At 39.5% G+C, this 21,330-nt stretch overlaps 1 protein-coding gene across 2 annotated transcripts in view; it reads right to left on the bottom strand.

The window, feature by feature from the left end:
* Positions 1-19,418, bottom strand: part of MBTPS2 (membrane bound transcription factor peptidase, site 2) — a 36,927-nt gene extending 17,509 nt beyond the window's left edge. For both annotated transcript variants that reach the window (XR_012651227.1, XM_075033450.1), the window contains exons 1-7: positions 19,281-19,418; positions 13,981-14,129; positions 12,127-12,265; positions 8,075-8,178; positions 5,515-5,642; positions 1,574-1,692; positions 442-622 (exon numbers count right to left, since the gene is read on the bottom strand). Coding sequence is in view for 1 of the 2 variants with exons in the window: in XM_075033450.1 (XP_074889551.1) it covers positions 442-622; positions 1,574-1,692; positions 5,515-5,642; positions 8,075-8,178; positions 12,127-12,265; positions 13,981-14,129; positions 19,281-19,355 (895 nt within the window). In the remaining variant the exon portion in view is untranslated. The remainder of the gene's footprint in view (positions 1-441; positions 623-1,573; positions 1,693-5,514; positions 5,643-8,074; positions 8,179-12,126; positions 12,266-13,980; positions 14,130-19,280) is intronic.
* Between the last annotated feature and the right edge of the window lie 1,912 nt (positions 19,419-21,330).

Genomic DNA, 21,330 nt, shown 5'->3' with positions numbered 1-21,330 from the left:
AGAAGAAGTGGCCATAATAAAGCACATCATTGGGTTAAGCCATACAATTTGTAATGTCATGCTGATCAAAGCAGTAAGGTAACGTGTGGAATTTACATCTGCAAAAGATCACTGAGTTGATCCATATAGCTGAACTAAAGATAGAGGAGACAATTGTATTATCTAATAACCAAGTTATGCAATAACCTGAAGAGGCAAATTTCATTATTCAGATCATACAGGATATTTGTATAGCATGACTGGAAGACCAGAGAAATTCTTTTATCTACCTCTCCCTCACTTTCAGATTCCACAAAAATGAATGGCATATTGGTCACTGCTTAAGACAGGATAGCAGAGCTGACTCATGAGAAATCTGTCCCCACAACAAATCCTAAATCCAAAATAGTCTTTAAGATATGATAAAATATAAAATAATGAAGAGAGCACCTAAAGTCATACCTCTAGCTGGAAAGCTTAATTGCTGTAGGGTGGCTGCACTTATACAGTAGCCAACCTGTGACTTCTCTGAAATGTCTCCCAGACAGGAATTCCAGTCTTCCACACTATAAACTGGGCAGTCTTGTAGGTTAGTGACAAGGTCTCCCACAAAAAGACCTCTTGGTCCATTGGCAGGAGAATCCTGAGAAGAAACAGTGAAGTCAGTCATATTATTATAGCTAAAACTACAAGGATATGTTTACAGTTCTGCCAAATAGCAATGAAATCTTTAGGTTAAGACGCTATTTCCACAGAAATAGAAAATCTCAGGCTCCACTAGAATTGATTATTTCAACTTATGATAGAGCATTACAAAGATGACATCCTGCTAAAAGAATAACTTATTTATTGCAAAGAGAAAGAAAAGAATAGGGCAAGTCTCCAAGTGTTTCAGGGGACCTCTTCATATTTGAGTAATTTTTTTTTCATACAAGCCAATATGTTGTGGTTTTTCCCACCATTTTAAGTTGAAGAAGCTTAAATTAATACCCTGAATCTTTCAACAAAGCAGGGTGTACCTATACTTTCAAAGGTATAAAGCATAATAAATGTCACTCTGAGTTCTATCAGTTCACTTTCCTATCCAAGAAAGACTGAATCCTTTCAGCTCTGCTGTTCAACTGTGCTGTATTTGATTAAGTCAGAAAAAAAATCAGTCCTTTCCAGAAACTCAGCAGTCTATCTTCAGTTTGCTTCCAGCTGACCAAACAAGCAAGGAAATCAGCTCAAAATATCTTTAACATTAAAAACAGATAGCAATAGAGTGATAATGCAGTTTCCATTAGATTTACTTGGTGCCAATATTGAAAAGAAGTTAAAAAAAACACACAGAAATAAGCCTGCAAACTCATCTCAAATGTCTAAACAGTTCTATAGTATGCTCAATAGTCTATCATTATTCATGCCATGTTCCTTCATTTACTAATACTAGAAAACATGAAACTGAGAAGGAAGCTTTAAGCAGACAAAAAGTGCCATGTATTAGATTCTGCAGAGTGCTGCACTGACCAAATTTGGCTGTGATAATAAGAGACACAGGTACATTTCAGGTTACAAAGCATATAATATGACACCAGTAAAGATGTTTTCTTACCTCTGCGACCTCAGTGACAAGTGCCCCGACACCCGTGTAATAGAAAGGGAAAAGAATGGCTGGCAGCAGAAATAAACCCATGAAACTTGCAACACCAAGAACAAAATTATGCCACACTCCTAAGAAGGAAAAAAAAAAAAATCACGTTTCTAAATAAACACTAGTAACAAAAAGGGGTTTTTGAAATGCAAGATTCTACAGTTACCTTCTAATTAACCTCCCTGAAATAATTACTGTAAGAATGGATGAAAAGCTAATTTGTGAACATAGGCAGGAAAGAAGTATATGTGTATTACTTCACAAACTTAAGTTTCTATGGTGTGACTTTGTAGGGGAGTTTTAGAGAAGCCTCTGAACCCCTGAGAATTATACTATCAGAAAAGACAGAGAAGTGGTAAATCCATTTTTAACGTGTCATTCTACCATATTGATATTTCATCACATAACACTACTTTTCCATGTAGTATGCAGTGGGCAGAATATCCAGAAGAAAAACTGGGCTTCTGAATCAATTCTTAAACTACAGTTTCTATCTACAGAGCTGTCATCAATCAAATATTAAAAAACTAGTGGAATGAAATGTATTACTTTCACCTTCTACCACAATAAACTGTTGAATTTAATAATCTTAATCAATGGGATTATATGTGATTAAACACTGTTTGTCCTAGTCAGCAAGATGGATGAAATTTAGTTGCAACTCAGTATTCTTCATGGTCATCTCCATTATATCCATGAAAATAATTACATGTATATGTGTCAAACAAGTTTAGAAAATTATTTGAAAAAAGGCTCCTTTTACAAGAAAATCTGGATGTAAAACCACATCAAGAAACTAAGTTGTGCAATCAGCATTTCCTGACACATTATTTTGGACAACATATTTTCATTTGCAATCTTTACAGTATGCTGTTCTCCATAGGAAGAAATGAATTGCTGTCATAAGACACACTTGGCTTCCTTCAACATCCAGTGCTACACAAATTTTCTCATTTCATTTGTGTTCTTGGACAAACATTTTTGTATGACCAATGCAGGAAAACTCTGGAATGTTGAGGACTCCTTATTTCCTTCTTACAGTGCTTCATCTTGTCAAGAGGGGTTTGATTCAGTTCTATATTTACAGTACAGTTACAGGACAGGAACTGAAGTAAATATATTTAAAAACATATTGAACCTATCTTTCTTCCACTGTATGTAACACAGGAATCATAACATAACTCCTACTTCCCCTGGCTATCTCTACATGTTGCCTGGTCTTCTTTTACAATGTTTCTGATGCTGCAGAAATGAAAGACATTTTTGGAGTACTTCAACTAAGGGTTTGTTGCCATTAGAAGAAGCCTAGTAGAGAAAGAGAAATCGCTTTAAGAAGCACCTAAGTTTTTATTCATCTCATTGAAAGGCAATCAGATAGAGAACTGCATGCTGAAACATTTCATCTATCTCACACATATACATATACATGTACACATACACACAAGTGCAACAAACCCCAAAGTGTTAGGTAAACATTTTAACTTAATTGTTTTAACCTTTTTATCTTAAAAATAAACTTTATTTTTTCCAGCTTAAGAAATGATCAAAATCTAAGACAGAAACAAAATTCCATTGTAACAGTGTGGCTGCTAGAAAGAGTAAACTGAAAAAAAAAATTAAATAAATTAAAAAAAGAGGTGACGGAACTGCTGGAGGGTGACAAGGAATACTTCCAAACAGCTAGGAAAACATGGGCCTTCATACCATAATCTACACAGTTTGCTGTGTGGAATACAGCACGAAAGTCTAAAATAGAAAGGCTTCAAATCCATCCCAGGCAATCCACAGAAAAATAAACTGGCTCAAAATAGAATACTTGTAGAGGCACACTGCTGAGTATGCCATCAATTTCATTTTGCTAAAACAGCCTCATCCCTGGATACCTAAGTCCTTATATTTAAAAAGGAACACTTTACACAACCCTTAAAAGCCCTTAAAATAATGTTTTAAAAATCTTTAACTCCTTTTTCTGTTAAAGACAAAACGTATTAAAAAGGATCTCAAAAAGTAATAGGAATATTTGAACTAATTATAAGAAAGTGCTGCACGGACACACTTTTCATCTACTAGGCACAGAATTAACGCAAAAAGTATCACAAGTCTTTCAAGAACGCTCATTCACTATTCTTGAACTCATGATGCCATCTGCTGTACAACGAATATACTCTTTAATCTCCAGAGTATAGGTGGGATACAAAAGGAATATTTGGTGTCGTTCTCTACTCTAGCTCTTTTACTTAGCTGCCACACAAAAATCTGAGAGCATATCTCTGTAAACTCAGATCTTCAGAACACTGAGAATAGGTTCATTCAACGGCTCTGACAATTAAGAAAAACTGAGTCAAGTTTACTGCATATCACATTTTATCATTAACAGACATCCTAATGATGAAGCATACCTATCATTAGCTGTAAAAAAATGCATATATTTATTATACCTAACTGATAACAAGCCATTGATGCTAACCACTCTTGCAACATGCTTGTTCCTATTGTATTCCCCTATTTCAAGTTTCCCAAGAAACCTGAAAATTATAGGTGTTTGCTTGTCATCAGAAACATGCAAGCAGTTATTTTCTATTACGGCTTATAATCTTTTTTTCTAGATGATTTCTCAGGCATGTATGTAAGTAACCCATTTTGAAAATTGGTATGTCTTCTCTTTCAGTTCTGTTCACAGTAGCTGAAAATGGAAATTGATTTATTTGAGAAAGAGGGCTTCATAAAAGTTAGCCTACTGCAGTAAATGATTTTGGTTCATTAGGGTATTTGGAATATAGATATATTTACTTACCTAACATTTATCATAATTTACTTGACTTATGAAAGCTTGAAAATATGCTTTGCTAAAGGCTTCTGGACTCCCAGCCTAAACCCCTCTATATAATGTTTTAGTTTTAATATTCAAGAAACAATGTTAGTATCTAAACATTACAACAGGCTGGCTGCTGTCCTACTGTCTCCTGCAATAGAAAATCATCAGTATCAAGATCCAAACCAAGATGCTAACTTTTCTAACTTTATTTCAGTGGTTTGGGAACCACCTTTGTCTCTAGAAATCAGTAATACAAGTGATTCAGGTAGCGTAACACAGTCTCAGTCTAACTTTCCACAGCAACAGGGCTCTACTTCCCAGTAGCCAGAGACTTCAAAAAACACCAAATCAAAAACATTTGGCGGTTATTTGGAACCAAAAGCTGTGATTCTCTTTGGATGTTTGTGTTTTAGCTTTTATTTTCTCCTGATGGCAACATCAAAACACAGTGACCTGTACAATAACATAACTCACATGTCACTGAAAATCACTCACAATACTATTGAAAAATCACATAATAGATTGGTCTTGTTGCAGAAAACGATAGTGAATTGCTCAGGGGTGTTCACCTGTGACAGCAAGTGATGTTCTCATACTATCAGTCTTCTGGCTGAGTATTTTCCAGCTTGTGTGCTCCAAGGTTTTGCTACTTAGGCAGTACGCATCAAAAAAACAAAACAAAAAACTTCCTCACCTGAGCTTGTGTAAGAGCTTATTCTAATGAGAGAGAGGAAGGTCACAAACCACACTTCTTCCCCAAGCACACAACTGGAATTTCTTATGCACAACTACTTTGAATCAGATCTAGGATATAGTAACATTTTTCATGACAGGAAATTGGTACTCATTTAAGCTCCTAGAAACTGTGTCTCCTCCAGTAAACAGCACAATATGGACAGTAATGATCAAATGATTTTCTGAAATCACAATTTAGATTCAGAACAGAAGGATCACCTTTAGGTAAAGAGAAGCTTTTGTACTTCTTCATTTTAAACTTTCAATCCTCCATCAAGGATTCACAAATGATGCCCGTAGAATAAGTAACTGTGCTAAGCAAAGACTTAATAAAAAAAGCACAAACTATTACCTGCACAGAATATCCTTAATTGCTGGACTGGAGATATCAGTTGCAAGTGGGTTGTGAACAGGTCAACAAATGCTCCAGGATAGATAATGAAGATAAAAATCCCAAATCCATTAAATCGTACTTGTTCTCTTAAAAAGAAGAAAAGAAAAATGAAGTGGTGTTACTGTAAACAAACAAAAGAAAAACTGAGAGATTCTACATAGCGCACATATTTTTGACGATGACAATAATTAAAATAATTATAAAACTAACTTATTTTTCGCAATACGAATAATTGAAAGATAATTAAACTAAAGGATGTTTTCTGCAGTAGTTGTCACTTTTAAGCAGCACACATTTGTAAGCCTGGTAAAAAAACAAAGGATAAGTTCAACTTCTTTTCTGTCTCCTGGTAGCAGCAACTCATAAAATACTTAAAAAAAACAAACTACTTTCAAGTCAACATATTTTTTAACATTTGGGGGATTTTCTTCTTTTAAGTAAAAAAATGGCAGCCGGTAGGATGCAGTGTCAAACTAATCTATGAAAAATTATCTGGAAGAAGCAATCACTTTCCTTTTAAAGAAACACTTACAGATTTCTGGAATTTCTAATTTTTCTGTTTCTCCTACGTGAAATTTAGAGTAAATTATAAACTAACAAAAATGAGATGTCATAACAAAAATGAAATGTCTTCTGAAAAAATGAAAACAAGTCAAGAAGTTAAAAGGACAAATGCTATTTAAAACATATTAGTAGCTGACACTGCCATACAGATAATATATATATATATTTCAGAGTTTTTACAATTGCCTTTAAATGGCACTTTTTGGAATAATTATGTAAAGGTTTTATGAAGCTAGAAATTTCATAAGGTACTTATAGGGGCATGACAATCATGTTCCAAGACAATTACATTCCAATTATTATTCCAAGACAAACCAGGCATGGATCAGCTAATCCCATATCTTTACTGAGACAGTACACTGGGCATAGTATTTTATTTATTCACATTTATTTATTTATTGTGCATATACATTAAAGACGACACAGAATTATGCAAAACTAATCAGATTGAAGTAATACATTAATTCCCCAGAGTAAAGTCATCAGACACACCCATGCTACCAATTAGTAATAGGCAGTCTAATGCCTATACATGATTTCATGACTTGGGTAGGAGGTACAGAGGAAAGAAGAAAAAGGCTTTTTTGGCACAAGCCTTGACTAAACTAAGGCTCAAATATTTTAAGCTCTTGTAGTTCACAGCCAATCCTATCTTGAACTGAAGTTGGTGAAAGTGTATTAGATTTCAGGGAGTCAAAGTGATTTGCCAGAATTGTAAAACTTGCACACAGCATAGCTATTTAGTAAAGCCCACAACAGCACTATAGACCCAACCTGTGCTAAGAGGAAGAAAAAAGTCAAGCAGAAAAGAGCAACAGCAACAGCAATGTATATTGGACAAACTAATTTCTCCCCTGGAATAGCCAGGAATCAATTTTTTGACAAAAACATAACCCAAGCTTGAATATTCAGAGCATTTGCTCCAGATCTTGAATGAAGATATCACAGCACTAAGGTGTAAGAATTATTCATTCTGCTTATAAAAGAGCTCTGTAGTTACTCCTGGCTTCTCTGCAGTTAGCCAGCAACATGCGAAGGCACTGCAAGAGAACGGAAATTTTGTTGCTTCTTCTTGTGGTGGGATGAGCAAGAGCTTCATCCTCCACAGAAAAATCCCTGTGGATATTAGGAGAAAAAAGCTGAGAGACAAACAGAGCATATGAAACACAGAGGGTCCCAAACCAGCCCTTTAATTGAGAACCTTTGGGGTTATAAAAAAGGTAGTAATGGGTTAAGATGCAGTCATGACTCCCTACACTCATGGAAATCAGAGAAACAGCTTAGGGCTTCACGCTCATGGGACACACAATGACAATGTCCAGGAGAAATGCAGAGGACACCTGAGTATCAGTCCCAGTAACCACCACTTAACCTTCTTATGCTAGAGTGTCATTTAACAGTAACAACTAAGCATGTCAAATAACTTCTTTGTGAAGTAATCATCATAGTTAAGTGACATTAAAAATATCATCTTTGATGAAAACTAACACATCACTGAGACTAATAGGAGCAAATCACATTTGACTGAGTTACTGCTTCAGCCTGTTTGTATGCTACTTCACAAGCTATGTTTAAACAAATCAATTTAAAATCTATTTTAAAGTACCATTGTGCAATAGTGCATGGGTCCTCTTCAAGTGCCACAGCTGCAGAAATGCAATTGTTGTGTGAAAAACAGGACCACTTTAAAGAAGTATTATTTTAAACCTGAGGCAGTATGGTTTATTTGCAAAGCAGAAGTTCTTTTTCATGATCTGTAGAATAGACACTATATTAAAACTCTATCCTTAATTGTACGCCCTTCCAAACCTAAAATCTAAGGAAACTATGAAACACAGAATAAATAGACTCTGTAGATAAACTGAAGCAATGCGAACAACATTCACCTGTAAGTACATGCTCTGGAATATTAGGCTTTGTTGGCACATAGAAAGAGAAAAGTAATTTGTATTACCGAATAGCTGCCACCCCATGGCCGACTTCATGTATCACACCGCTGATGAGGATTGCAGAGAAGAAATAGGTCAGCTGGCTGACAGGCAAGTTTACGCCAGGCACCTGTTGATGTGGGCATGACAACAAAACAAAACACAGGAGGAAACCAAGGGGTACAAAGACAAATCATTCTGCCCCTAAACTTGCTGCTCTCGCTCAGCTTCTTCAGACCCGCAACAGAATAGGGGCTGTTCTCATGCAGCACTATCAGCTTGTACCTCTTCTCCCAATTTATTCAATGTATTTTAAAATATATTAAATATATATTCTTTTGTTGAAGGCTGAAAAGCTCTCCAGGCACAAAAGCCTTCTCCCCGCCCTACTTACTCCCCACAGTCCTGACAGAATGTGTCCTACTCTATATTAAGCTCAACAAGTTTATAAAATTGTACACAGACTTCCACTCAAATGAAACAGGCTTGGCAACTGTGAGCATTAGTTGACAATTTCCTGCAGCCAGTCATGTAGCTATGGAGAAGATCCACCCCTCAAAAAAAACCTAAAGACTTGAGCCCTAAAAGTTCAAGTTGGTGGAATGTGGAAGAGAGGGTGTGCACATGTACCAGAATAAAAACTAACTATTTTTAAAAAGGTACACACATGCACAACAAAAAATTTAGGCCTCAAACGCTACGAGCCCTAAAAGTTCAAAAAATGAGTCTACAACTGGAACTGTCAGTCTCCCTTCTCTCTTGCTATCCAAATCACAACACTATCCCAAATTTACAAGGCCAAAAAAAGGGTAACTTTTGTCTATTGTTCAAGTTTTGGCAGTCTACATACAGCAATTTAACCTTAAAAAAAGCACTTGAAATGAGTGTACTATTTTGATTTACACAAGACATAATATGCAGTCCCCTCGCATTCCTCCTGTTGCTGTGGATTCCCAGCGCTCCCCAAGTCCTTCCCTGTACTAGTCATGAGACACCAGCTGCTTCCAGACAGGCTTCAAAGCAGTCACGAGTCAGAGAAGGAGGAACCATCCTTCTCTTTCCTCCTGAGGGACCTTTCTCCCGCTCGGTTCCCATGCCCGGTCAGCTGCCGTGCTGCAGTGGGATAAGGCCACTTCTGCCGCTTGCTCTGCGACAGGTCTCCCGTCTGCTCCGCAGTTCTCCCCGCTTGCCGCAGGGCACGCTCCACTGCAGTCACTAATACCTGACGTGAGCACAACTTCCGCTGCAGTCCAGTGGCAGAAGAGAGATGCTAGGGGCAAAAATTCCTGGCCTGCCTATAGGACTCTCTAAAAGCTGCCCTTGTGGGACACAAAAGGATGCAGATCCAAGTGAGCAGATCCCGTTTGATTCTACCTTCATTCAGTCCCGCATATTCCTCAATTGTATGCATTCACCTACCTGTGCAGCAGAACTCTATGATAGGTCGGTGAGACAACCTAGCTAAAAGAAATCCCTCAAAAGACTGTTTTCATTAATGTTAAACTGAATCGTTTCACAAATTCTGTCCAGAGCATGATCACGACCAAGCTAGTTATCTTAACGGGCACGACTATCGTACCTCGCTGTAGGAAGACAGCTGCTCTTCATTCGTTAAGCATCCACCAAATGTATTACAGCATCAGCTGGTGGCACTAGTGCATCAGTTAACTGGCCTTGCCAGTGGCCCTCTGCTCCAGGCTCACGGGAGGACAGACAGCAATAGCAAGAGTCGTCATCTTAACACCACCATCACGATAGCCCATTAGAACACAGCCCCGGACGCTTCCAGACTTCACGTCCAAGAAGCTAGTTTAAGATTCACCTAAAAGGGAAGCTAACTCTTATGAAGGGTTCTGAAATAAATAGCTGTATTTTGCTAATAAGCATTGTCATCTTATATTTTATGGTCTTCTGGAAATGCCTTTAGTAAAAGAAGATCCTTTGCTAGTAACTGATCTGCCTCTTTCCCACTTTTGTCAACAGGCAACCAACACAAGAGGGGGCAGCTGAAGAAAAACAGCCCAGTTGCCTACAGATGGGTGTTTTATATAAAGTACATGACTGAACAAAAGAGGAGGGCTACAAAAATCTTAACCAATAAAACATAAGCAGAACAGTATCTCCCTCTCTCCATAGCCAAAGGCTAAAGGCTAAACAGATTCATGCCACAGGCTAAAGTTGAGTTAAAAAAACCCCAACTTGCTCTCCTCCAGGCAGTCAAATACAAATAACTAACTTAAATGAGGAGAAGGTCCTCCTGACTTGTTCTGCACCTCTTTGCAACCACACATGGGTCACTTTTTTTGTGTCAACTTATGCTAGCACATTCCCCTCAAAAAGAATACTGAAACACTTTTAAAGGCAGAATTATACAACTGTGTCCATTCAGAAATGAAAGAATGAGGTAGGAAAGAAAGAGAACAATGAGTCATCTTAGGAGAAGTAACCTTCTCCCCATACATGACATTATCCCCATACATTACATCTTTTTCAGTACCAGTCTGTCCTTTGTTTGAGTGCAGTGATACTGCCAGCAGGCAGTCACTGAGGAATCAATTCCACATTGAAACTGTGAACATTATCCTAGATTTCTGCTTTCACAGTTCCAATTCACACCAGATTAATTCCAAAGGCTCACCTTTACTTTGGTTGCCTCTATGTTATTTTCTCCAAAGAGCAATATATCGCAATTGACCGCTTTGGTGTCACAGAAGTGGATCAATCCATATAACGATCTCAGGAAATGAAGATGGAAGGCAGACATACATGCTTAGGATAGACTCTGTTGGCATGTAAATTAACAATTTTCTGTCTCACGCCTAACCAGTGCTCTATTGGACGCAGAGACTGCCTGCTCCTGTCTGCTTCTGGAGATCATTCAGGAGCAGGCTGTGGAGCAGGGGACTGCCCTGGCAGTACCAGCAGTTCTCTCCCAGGTCTCATTGCCTGCTTTTGGCAACACATACCACCTTTGCTGCATTCACCCTGCGTGTGTGAGAGTCCCAAACCATCCCAAAGGCACCAAGTTTGGCACCTGCCAATGATCAGGCTTCCTGCACTCATGCAATTTTTTAAGTCTAGCTGCATGCAGTCAGTTTAGCACTTAGAGGAAGGCCTACCACGGCAGCACACAATTCCCAACTTCTGTTTGCTAGACGAGCTGAGTATTTACATAGAGGAAAATGGCTGGGCACCCCGGCTCTAGGCCATGCAGCAGAAGGCAGAGCAATCTCATAGGACTTTCTGCATTTCTGGAAAATGACTGTACATTCTGGCCAGATAGCACTCTTGGGGAAATAAGGGTGGCTAGGAATCCCTCCGGGTTAAAAGTGTTGTAAGGCAATGTCAGTTCTTCCACTGCTGCCTTGCGCAGAGATAAAACAGACAGTATTTGCAATCTCTCCCATTCTGTGAAATACATTCCTTTCTAAAACCACACAATATATTGTCCAGCATCAGAAATCCATAAAACAATTAAATACATTGTTATTAGGCCTTTGACTAGATACTGCCAGAAACAGCACTTTCTATTTGACACTGTAAATTAGGGCATAAGTCCTTGAACAATCAAAAAATATGCCATCTCTTCACTAATGAATCTTTGCTTCCACTATCACACAAAGCTCTTCACACTTCTTTCCTTTTCCACTGATGATTTTTATTGTAATAAATGAAATAGAACAACTCTCTTCTTGTTGATTATGCATGTGCTCTGCAAACTTTAAGGCCACCAGTGCTGCTACACTGCACAGCTCAGAGCAGGCAAATTCTTAGCTCCATTTTGTATTCTTAATACTATGATAATTTAGGGCTTTTCAAAATTACTAACCAGCTCTCACTCCTGAGAATTTTTAATATAAACTCTTCCACATGTTTGTCTTCATTTGCCTTCCCCTGTTTTACTACCTCTGCTCCCCATTTTTAAGGCTGAAAACAAACCAGCAAATTTTTATGTAGGTGAATGTCAAGAGTTAGGTTATTCTTGCATGGGAGAATTTAAGCATCACATACCCCATTAGGAGGCTGGTTAAGATCAGTTCACAACTCTCAAGTAAGGACCTGAGGAGAGAACACTTACCACAACTTGCAGCATACGATCATTCTGGGCTTTCGGTGCTTCGGTGAGCATCTGTGTCAGTGTTTGCATCAGTGTCTTTCCGAGAAGAATAACAGAGCCAAACATGGCAACGATACCAAACACCATTCCTATGCTGAACCTATAAAGAGAAGCAAATAGTTTAGCAGTGCATAGCCACAAGAAGATAGGGTATATTCTCCGAGCATGTAACTGCTTCAGCACAACTTAGCACACCAAACTCACAGGGCAAAACTTATCTGATGCTACTACCATTCATGTATCAACAATCCAGTACAAAAATATTAGCTAAAGGAAACTAGTAACAATAATAACATATACTAATAACACATAATATTTTCCTTGTTTAATAAAAGTTTTGCATCCAAACTACATCCTGATTAATTTTCAAATATTTTTATGTTGTTCTTACGCGTTCTAAATTTTATTCAGTTACCCAATACATGTAACTTGCCTTTAGCTATGAATATAAAAACTTCACTAACAATCTATAATGTACCATGTTGCATCACACCATCAGATATCTAAAGACCTGGATCAAATGATACATATTTATTTATATAACCTTTTTCAATAAATTTTGCATCTTCCTTACAAACAAAAAAAAAGAGCTAAAGACCAATAAATGAGACTCAGCCTTTTTTAAAGAACAACAACTAAAAGGTACAACTACAAGACCAGATTAAAATCAATTACTTAAAAAACATTGTCCTTTTCACCAATTTATTTTTCATTAAAATCAGTGTTGGAAATCATTCAATTTACATCAGTCCACCTAGTGCTGAATTTTTATTCAGTATTGTTGTTATTATTTTACAATGTCCAATAGTTGAAGGATGTGATAAAGTTTATCTTCTAGCTAAAACACTTCAATTCACTACCAGTCCTTCTTCCTCTCACAATACCATAACTGTTCTCTCACCACCCTTAAAGCCCACTGGGAATTAGTAGATTTATTTTAAGCAACACATACTTGTAACGTTAATTAAAGAGACTGGTGGAAACATTATACTGTAATAAATTATACGCATTAAAAAATTGTGATTGATATAGAACTACTTCAGACTGAAATAATAAAAGCACTACATACGAGAGAAACCCATACAAAACAGACCTCTCTTATTACTATCTCACTGAGAGTAGCAATACAGGAAATGAAAAGAAATTCAAACCTTACTAATTTTATATTTTCAGAGCAGATATAAAGTAATGCTAGGAAGGCAACTGAGGCAATAGTTTTCTAAACCAGTCCAGGAGCACCCATACCAACCACCCTGATTACTTACCCATGCCCAGCAACCAGTCTGTGCAATCTTAGCAGGGAAAGGTGCAGGCATATAAAAGACAGAAGGTAAGCAATGTGCTCTCAAGCAGGGACAGCTTCTGAATGTTTGGGCAACAACTGACAACAGGGATGCAACTGTCTTTGAATACTTTGTAAACTCTAGTGATCAGGGGAGAGCTCAGTGTACAGTGATGGACAGATCTAGGACATGAGAAGCTGCTTTCAGACCTACTTCTGTATGCAGCATTACATGTAATAGCTGTACTCTTCAGAATTATGTATAGTTCAAACCATAGGTAACAATAGTTTACAGATTTCTAGTTTTATAGCATTTCAATATGCAATCTATATTACAGCTATGTATTTTTTTAGCAGAGGAGAAAGACTTGAACTGGCACAGTACAATTACAGCAACCACACTAGTTTGGTTTTATCATTAGCCTGGTGAAATAACCATGTCTATCCATTGCACTTTTAAGGCTGAATGGCACAGATGTGGTTAAGTTGTTGACTCTGTATTTGCCAGAGGAAAAAAAATCCTGAATTTATACCATAAATACAGAAATCTGGGTTTCCATCTCCCCCAGTTGTAGAACTGGCGGTTGAAGAGAGCTGTTTGCCATCGCATGTGAAAAGGAGAGACGCTCAAGCCGTATGTCAGCAGCCAGTCTTCATAAGATGCCTTCAGAGAGTTGGATGACTGCAAAACAATGGAAAATTAGTTTAACCAAAAACGTCTAGGATGATTTTGTGTTACGTGACCAAGCAGTAAATGTGACCTTTTTGTCTATAAATGGATGTATAACTTCAGGTAAATGTCCCGCACTTTATTTATATTTTGACATATAGGTAGGTATGAGGTGTAATATGAAAACATTATGCTACTGTTTTGATGTAAATTGCAACAGTTTTAGGATTGCAAGAGAGATCGGGTATCCAATTTGACAAAGAAGATCTTGTATCATCTTTCCTAGTGTTAAATCACTTTCAGTAGGTTTTAACTGTCTGGTTAGAAGGCTAAGGACTGAACTGTTTATGGTATTTTTTCAATGTGAAATTATATTCCAGTAAACATTTTAAAAACTACAATAAAGAAAAAGGCTTCTTTTGGTTTCAGTTGAAAAAACTGTTTCTAATATCGGTGAGATATGGATCAGTACTGTGGACACCCTTTAGTAAGGGTAAAAATAAGGTCTATTTTTCAAACACAAAGACTATGTCTAAAGAGACTGAAATATTTGATCATACTAACAAAAAGCAGAAGGAATTTAAAATTATCAACCTCGAGAGCAACAGCGATTTCACTATGATAACTTCCCAGCATTTCAAGATACTACTGCTAGAATGCCTTGCTACTAGTTGCAAAGATTTCTCTTTATGAGAAAAGTGACCTATAAACTATATGATTAATACTTACCTGCAGTATTATCTGATATTATAGACCGATAGACATAGTTTTGCAATCGCTACTTTATAGTACATGGCACTTGTCTTCTCAATAGGCTTCACTCAGCCTGCTTCGTGGAAGCTAGTATCAGAAACCCAACTGAAGGAATGCTTTCCTTGGAGGTGAAAGAGGAGCTCATAGCTCAGGAAAAGCACACCAGAGCTTTGAGCCTTCTGACTTTGGGCAGTTCCCAAGGCAGGAGTGTCTCTTGACATAATCCAGACAAGTCTTTGGAGCTGTCTGAACTGGAGCATTGTTCCCCAGTTTCCCTATGAGTTCTAACCTGAGAAGTAAATGGTATTTATAGAGATAAAACATCAAAACAGAAATAGGCATGCACTTAAAACATCTTCAACTTAACTCTCAGCGTTTACATTTTCAAGGAAAGTTAAATCTGATTAATTAGACAGATTCTTGAAAGGCATGAAAAATGGGATGTTAATTTATCTGGGAAACTGCTTATTAAATGTTGTTTTTATTTGGGAAAAAAGATGTTCAGAGTGGGGAACAGTTTCACCCACTGCAGACACGGGGAATGCGTAGTGCACAACATGCTCCCTTCTCCACCACCAAGAGGAACTTCACCAGTTTCTGGCTGTCCTCCATGGTTCTTTTAACAAATTTAGAACTTGCCAAGTTCCCTGCATTCCTCCCGTCCTGCTGCGGTAGTGGTGGGGGAGTGAGGATCTCATCTGGCACAACTACATTCATAGCTTTTCTCATTTTGTTGAATTAATTAAAAATTTGAACACTAAAAATTTATTTCAAGTAACAATTTTCCTAGGACACAAGACCCATTTACTCAGGTCATTGTTCATGTATCACCTATTACACCACTTATCCTTTCTGCCTGTATATTTGTCTGCCATTTCCTTCTTCTTCACCCTACTGATTTCAGCCACATTTTCATTCGGTCAGCTGAGGGCAATGACAGAAATTTTCATCGTGATGTATTCCCTCATCAACACCAGTCACTCCCTATGACACTGCTCGGTTTAGTGTCCACAACTAGATCAGCATTTGCTGACCCAGCATTTGCTAACTTTAACAGATCACAAAGATGATTACACTTGTACAATTAATAATATGTAAACCAAAGAAACAAAGAAAAAGACGTCCTCACATGATCTACCAGATAATTAAGATCAAAAATACGTATGACATTAAGTACCTCTGACAGAGAAACTGTCTTTTGGGAATTAAGTAAGTGCATCCCATTCATTCACATAGAGTCCAAAAAAACCCCAACCAATCACATATTATAATAAAGCTAATTGGATATATTGATTTGGCACTTTAAAAATGTGTTCCTTTTATCACATGCAAAACCCACTTTTTCCCTAGAAATGCCACAAATTCATCCCTCCAAATTAATTCCAACCACACCACAGCCCCACTGTACTAGCAAGGCATAAATAAACATGAAGTTTTTCATGAGAAATAAGGGATTACTGACCACACATTTGCCAAATGGGGAAAAAAAGAAAAGGCACCCAAATTCATTTTCCTTTTGCATTTTCCTCACAAGGTGTGTAAATGGTATTCATGATCACTAAATGACTGCATCCCTTTGCAAAACATTAAAAAGCTCTCTGCAAACTTTTGCTCCTCCTGTCCTGAGCCCAGTAGGATCACATTACCACGTGCACCCTCACGCCCCAGTATGAGGTGTGATGGTATCCTATGTTTCATTTCAAACTTCCTCCACACAGGCTGTAGCTCTTAAATTGAGTTCTAAGTGATCTTTGTTATATTAATTTTACTATAAAAGCAATGCCTTTTTTATTTATGCAAGCCTTCAAAATAATGAACGTCTGCTAAATACTCCAAGAGCTCCATAAATATCTGCCAGCAAGCGGGAGTCCTTAACATTCTTCTTTGCTGACAAAATCTGTTCAAGAGCTCTGAACCATTTCAGCTTCCTGACCTTAAAAGCTGAAGGCTAACCTTGACTGAATGCATCTAATGCACCCTTTATTTCTCATAGCAGAAGGAGGGACAACCTTCTAGCCTTTGCTCATTCCTGATCCTTCAGGCAGAATGAAATGGGATGATTTAGGATGCCGGAGAGCAGGAATTTAGGGGTCTGCCTGAGTGATTCCCTTTTGTAGGATCCAAGCTTCAGTGGAAACTTTCATGCCAGTGGTTCAATGAAGAGCAACAAGAGGGACCTAAAATTCCAAGTTCCAGCTTGATTCGGCATATTTTCAGTTTGCTAACACAATCTTGTAATGTAACTCTAGCAATATTATAATATGTGAATTTGTTGGTGCAAAAATGCATTTATACACACAGTTATGTCTTCTATATTGTAGACTGTCTAAGAGTCAGACTGCCTAACAAAATGTTTGAACAAAACCAGTAAGGGAACAAACTGAGCAAGAGACATTGCACATTGAACAAGTTTACAGAATAAACATCGAGTTACAGCACACATCCCTCTCTTGCCAAAAATATCAACAGGATCACGCATGGAAAAGTACCCCTGTATTATTTTTCACTCATGCTCTGTACATCCTCTTGCTGTAATTAAACCGCAAATTACTTACAATTTAAGCAGGGACTGCCTTTTGCTAGAGTTGCTAGCAGCCTCGGGTTATGAATGTGGTGGGAGATTTACAGTACCAGCAATAAAACAAGCAACCCTGAGTTTCCTAATAATATAAATCTGGTTATTTAATCCAAATTCTATTTTGGCTGTGGTGTTCAGTGAAACTTATCATTGAGATGTACGCACATGACATCTACCAGGCAGTTCACTAAAACCCAACAGCTCTCACATACTTCTAGACAATTAATAACCTTTATCAACTTTTAGTTAAAAGATCAAACTTAAAAATGTAACTCCTGGACTCTCTTGCTTGCTATAGCATTCCCCCTTCTTTTTCAACATAAATCAGGGACTAAGCTGGCTCCAAACAATGTGGTTGGTTTTTTTTCTCCCTTGCCACTGCTAACCTCTACCAGAGGTTGTAACAAGAAAAACAGTGGCTATTCTTATCAATGAAAGAGAATGATTTTAACGTCTCATGCTGAAAGAGATCTTCAGAATCTCAGAGACACAAATGGGTCTCAGCACTGTGGCACAACAGGTCCACTACCTGAAGTCAGCTCTTGCTTCACATGCTAAGATTCTTCATCAGACACAAAGTTACTGTCAAAAGAAAACCAGCCCCTTGGCTGACCTTTCTGGTGGTTTTTGGTGTGCCTCACTACGGTCAGGAGCACTTTTTTCTGGTATCCGGCCAATCTTCTAACGTGCTTCAAAACAGTGCCACGTTTGTTTCCAAATACCTAATATAGACTTGATGTGATAAAACCTGAAAAATCTTCAGATAGATTACTGTGTTTTTTATTGCCATTATTTGGCAATTAATAGCTCTCATCGCTTACTGAGCTACGTTTGCTCTCCAACAATTAGCAGCAGGGGGAGCCACTTATTTTTCCAAGTTTTCTCATCACCTGAAATCTCATACTTCTTCCCATATTTTACAGGAGTGACAAAATGAACATTTTTTACTCTGAAATCGCTAGGCCCTATCTGCACTTGGCAGAAACAGATGCAGCTCCTGGACTGTAAAAACTTTAACATTAAAAAAAATAAGAGAAAGTTAGAGATCAAACCTTTCATTTCATTTTTCCTTGTATTTAACCAGCATACATCCTAGTTTGCGTACATACTTCAGCCATCTGTTAGAAATCATACCTCTCGAGCTTTAGCAGAAAACCACTTCATGAGACTCGTGCAATGCACAAATACATCCCTAGATACAATGAGCGATGTCTTGTTGGTGTATTTTCTTTTCAGGCCTTCCCCTCTCCGTCAGGAGGAAAAAGATGAGCCTTAGAATACTCTCTGAAGTTTATCTACTTAAAAAGTATTTGTACTGAGCTCTGTCTCAACTTTTTTTTCTTTAAGTAAAACTAAGGAAGTTCAGTAGAAAAAAAAATGTGCATTAGTTATGGTTTTTCATACAGTCACTGTAGAGGAATCATGGTTAATTATAAAGCACAGCAAACTTATCAATTAAGGTTGGGTTTGGGGTTTTTTTCTTTTTAAAGATACTAATACTTTAAAGCCCAGAAAGCACCCTGAGGTGCCACAGAACCGTTTAACCACCAGGCTAAAGGCCGGTTTCCCTATCGTCTTCACAGCTTTAGTCCTGGAGTACAGGCCCGAGACCCCCGCAGCCGCCTGGCCGCCACCACCAGCACCACAAACACTACAGCACCGGCAGCACCGCCTCCTCCGCTGTTTCGGAGGGTCGGGGGAGGCGGGGAGGCCTCTCCCCTCTGAGGGCTCCAGACCCCGCCCGGGGCGGCGGAAGAAGGGGACGGGGGGCTGAAGCGGCCTGCGCGGGGGGCCGGGGGCTCCCGCCGGGCTTCTGCGCCCACAGCCCTCACCTTGAGCAGCGTATCCGCCAGGTAGACGGCGCACCAGCCCCCCAGCACGCAGACCACCACCGGGATCGGGATCATGGCGGCGGCCGTTCCTACGGAGGAGCCCCCGGAACCAAACCTCTCCCGGAACCTTTCTCCGTCGGCTTATATTCCCCGGTCGAGACGCTTCCGGGCTACGCCCGGCGCGGCGGGGCAGGCCGCGGCCGCGCCGTGCGCATGCGCAGCGAGCCGGCCGCCGTTCCCGCCGCCGCGGCCGGCGGGGCGGACTGCGCCTGCGCGGCGGGCCGGGCCGGTCCTCGTCCTCCTCCTCCTCCTCCTTATGGCTGAATTTACTTCAGCTGTGTCTGCCTGCGTGCCTCGCGGGGAGGTGGAACGCCGTCTCTTTATGTTACTTGTGGGATGACGGAGGCAGTCGGAGGCGAGCCACCCCCCCCTTAGCGGGGCTCCGCTGCCCGTTAGGCCCTGGCAGTGCCTGTGGTGCTGCGGGTGGGAGCTCTGTGGAGAGGCCATACCCGAAAGCGGTCGGGAGAACGTGAGGGAGAATAACAGGCAGTTTGCGGTGGCGGGATTAAAGCAGACTGTGGAAGCGCTTAGGGCGTGAGCGAGGAATAGGGTTCCCCTTAATGACGGATATTCTTCCAGAAACGCAACGCTGACTTCATGACGTGACAAAATGGTTTCACGAGGCTTGTTGTAAAAGTGACTTTCAGGCAAGCGCTCTCTGGGACATTGTGTTTCCTTCCCAGTCCACCCTCACGCTAATTCTCTGATTGTATGCCTCACTTGATCTCTCCCTGCTGTTGGGCGTGCTTTTTGCTGTTACTAGAAGTGGGACGTGCCATGGGGTCACTAATCTTAAGAGCTGATTTCTCAGGGCCTTTCTTAGTTTAAAAACTTTCACTCAGAGCTTGAACACTAAAAGCAAACAAGTACAAGATTTGGCAAATGTTAATGGAATTTATTTGCCTATACAAACTCCCCCTTTCCTCTTCCCTCTTTCCCCCTTCCCCTTCCACATTATTTCTAAAGATTTTTTAGGCATCAAGACAGCAGCAGTGGGAGAGCCCTCTGCAGTTTGAGGCTTTCAAAGGTCCACCTTTTCCTCTGTGCTCCAGACAAACTTTCCTTGGTCCTGGTTGGTGAGAAATTACTCAGAAGGGCATCTTTCTCCTGAAAATGGTTATTCCAACCATCCTTCAGCTTTTGATGCGTTAGTCTGTGGGTTCACAGACCATTCTGTGGAAGAGCTGGGACTGCCGTTAAGAGAAGGGTTCACAAAACCAACCATAGCCTGTCTTTTCCATACAGAAAGCTTTGTAGAAGTTGTGTTATTAAAAGAGGTGTACTGGTGTCCATCGTTTGAATCCAAAAATACAGCAAGCCCTCCTTCTGCTGGAATTTAAGTGTTTTTAATGCTGTTTTTCAGTCACATTTTTAGGTTTTTCAGCTCACTCTTTGTTCTATACATGCTTCTTCATCCTGTCCTTCCCAAAATGGATGCTGCGAGCTTTCCTTATGCTACCAGCAGGAAGAACATCTCAGCTCTGATCTCCTTGGCTCTTTTCAGCTCCCTTGCTTTTCACCAATAACATGGCATTGCTGAGGGGGAATAAGGGGCTATACCCTCGGAAATGGTTAGATCAGCAAGCAAGTAAGGGGAGACAGCCCTGGCCAATCTCTCATCGCTGGCCATTGTGGGGGCAGAGGGGGAAGTGAGAACTGGCATTAGCATGCCTGCTTTCACTTGTTCTCTCTTTGGTGAATATCTTTCATCTCAGGTCAGGGATGGTTTTCCTCCAAGGTTAGATTTTTCATCCTCCTTAAACCCCTGCCCTTTGGTGGGAGCAGTTCATGTTAACTGATGCCTTATGAGAACTTTGGAAAGAATTTCATTCCAACGTAAAAGCTGAAGAATTGCGGGAAGGCTATCTAGCCCTGCATGCAATCAAAGTGGAGTTCATGCACCAACATAGACAACTTTGGGGTGTCCCCAGCATCTCAAAGCAATTATAGAGAGTCCCAGAATAGTCAGATCTGATTATGACTTTTCTGC

This window comes from Buteo buteo, chromosome 8 (genome assembly GCF_964188355.1).
Source record: "Buteo buteo chromosome 8, bButBut1.hap1.1, whole genome shotgun sequence".
Classification (NCBI taxonomy): Eukaryota; Metazoa; Chordata; class Aves; order Accipitriformes; family Accipitridae; genus Buteo; species Buteo buteo.
The sequence above is the reverse complement of the archived record's forward strand: the minus strand, read 5'-3'. Positions and strand labels throughout refer to the sequence as shown.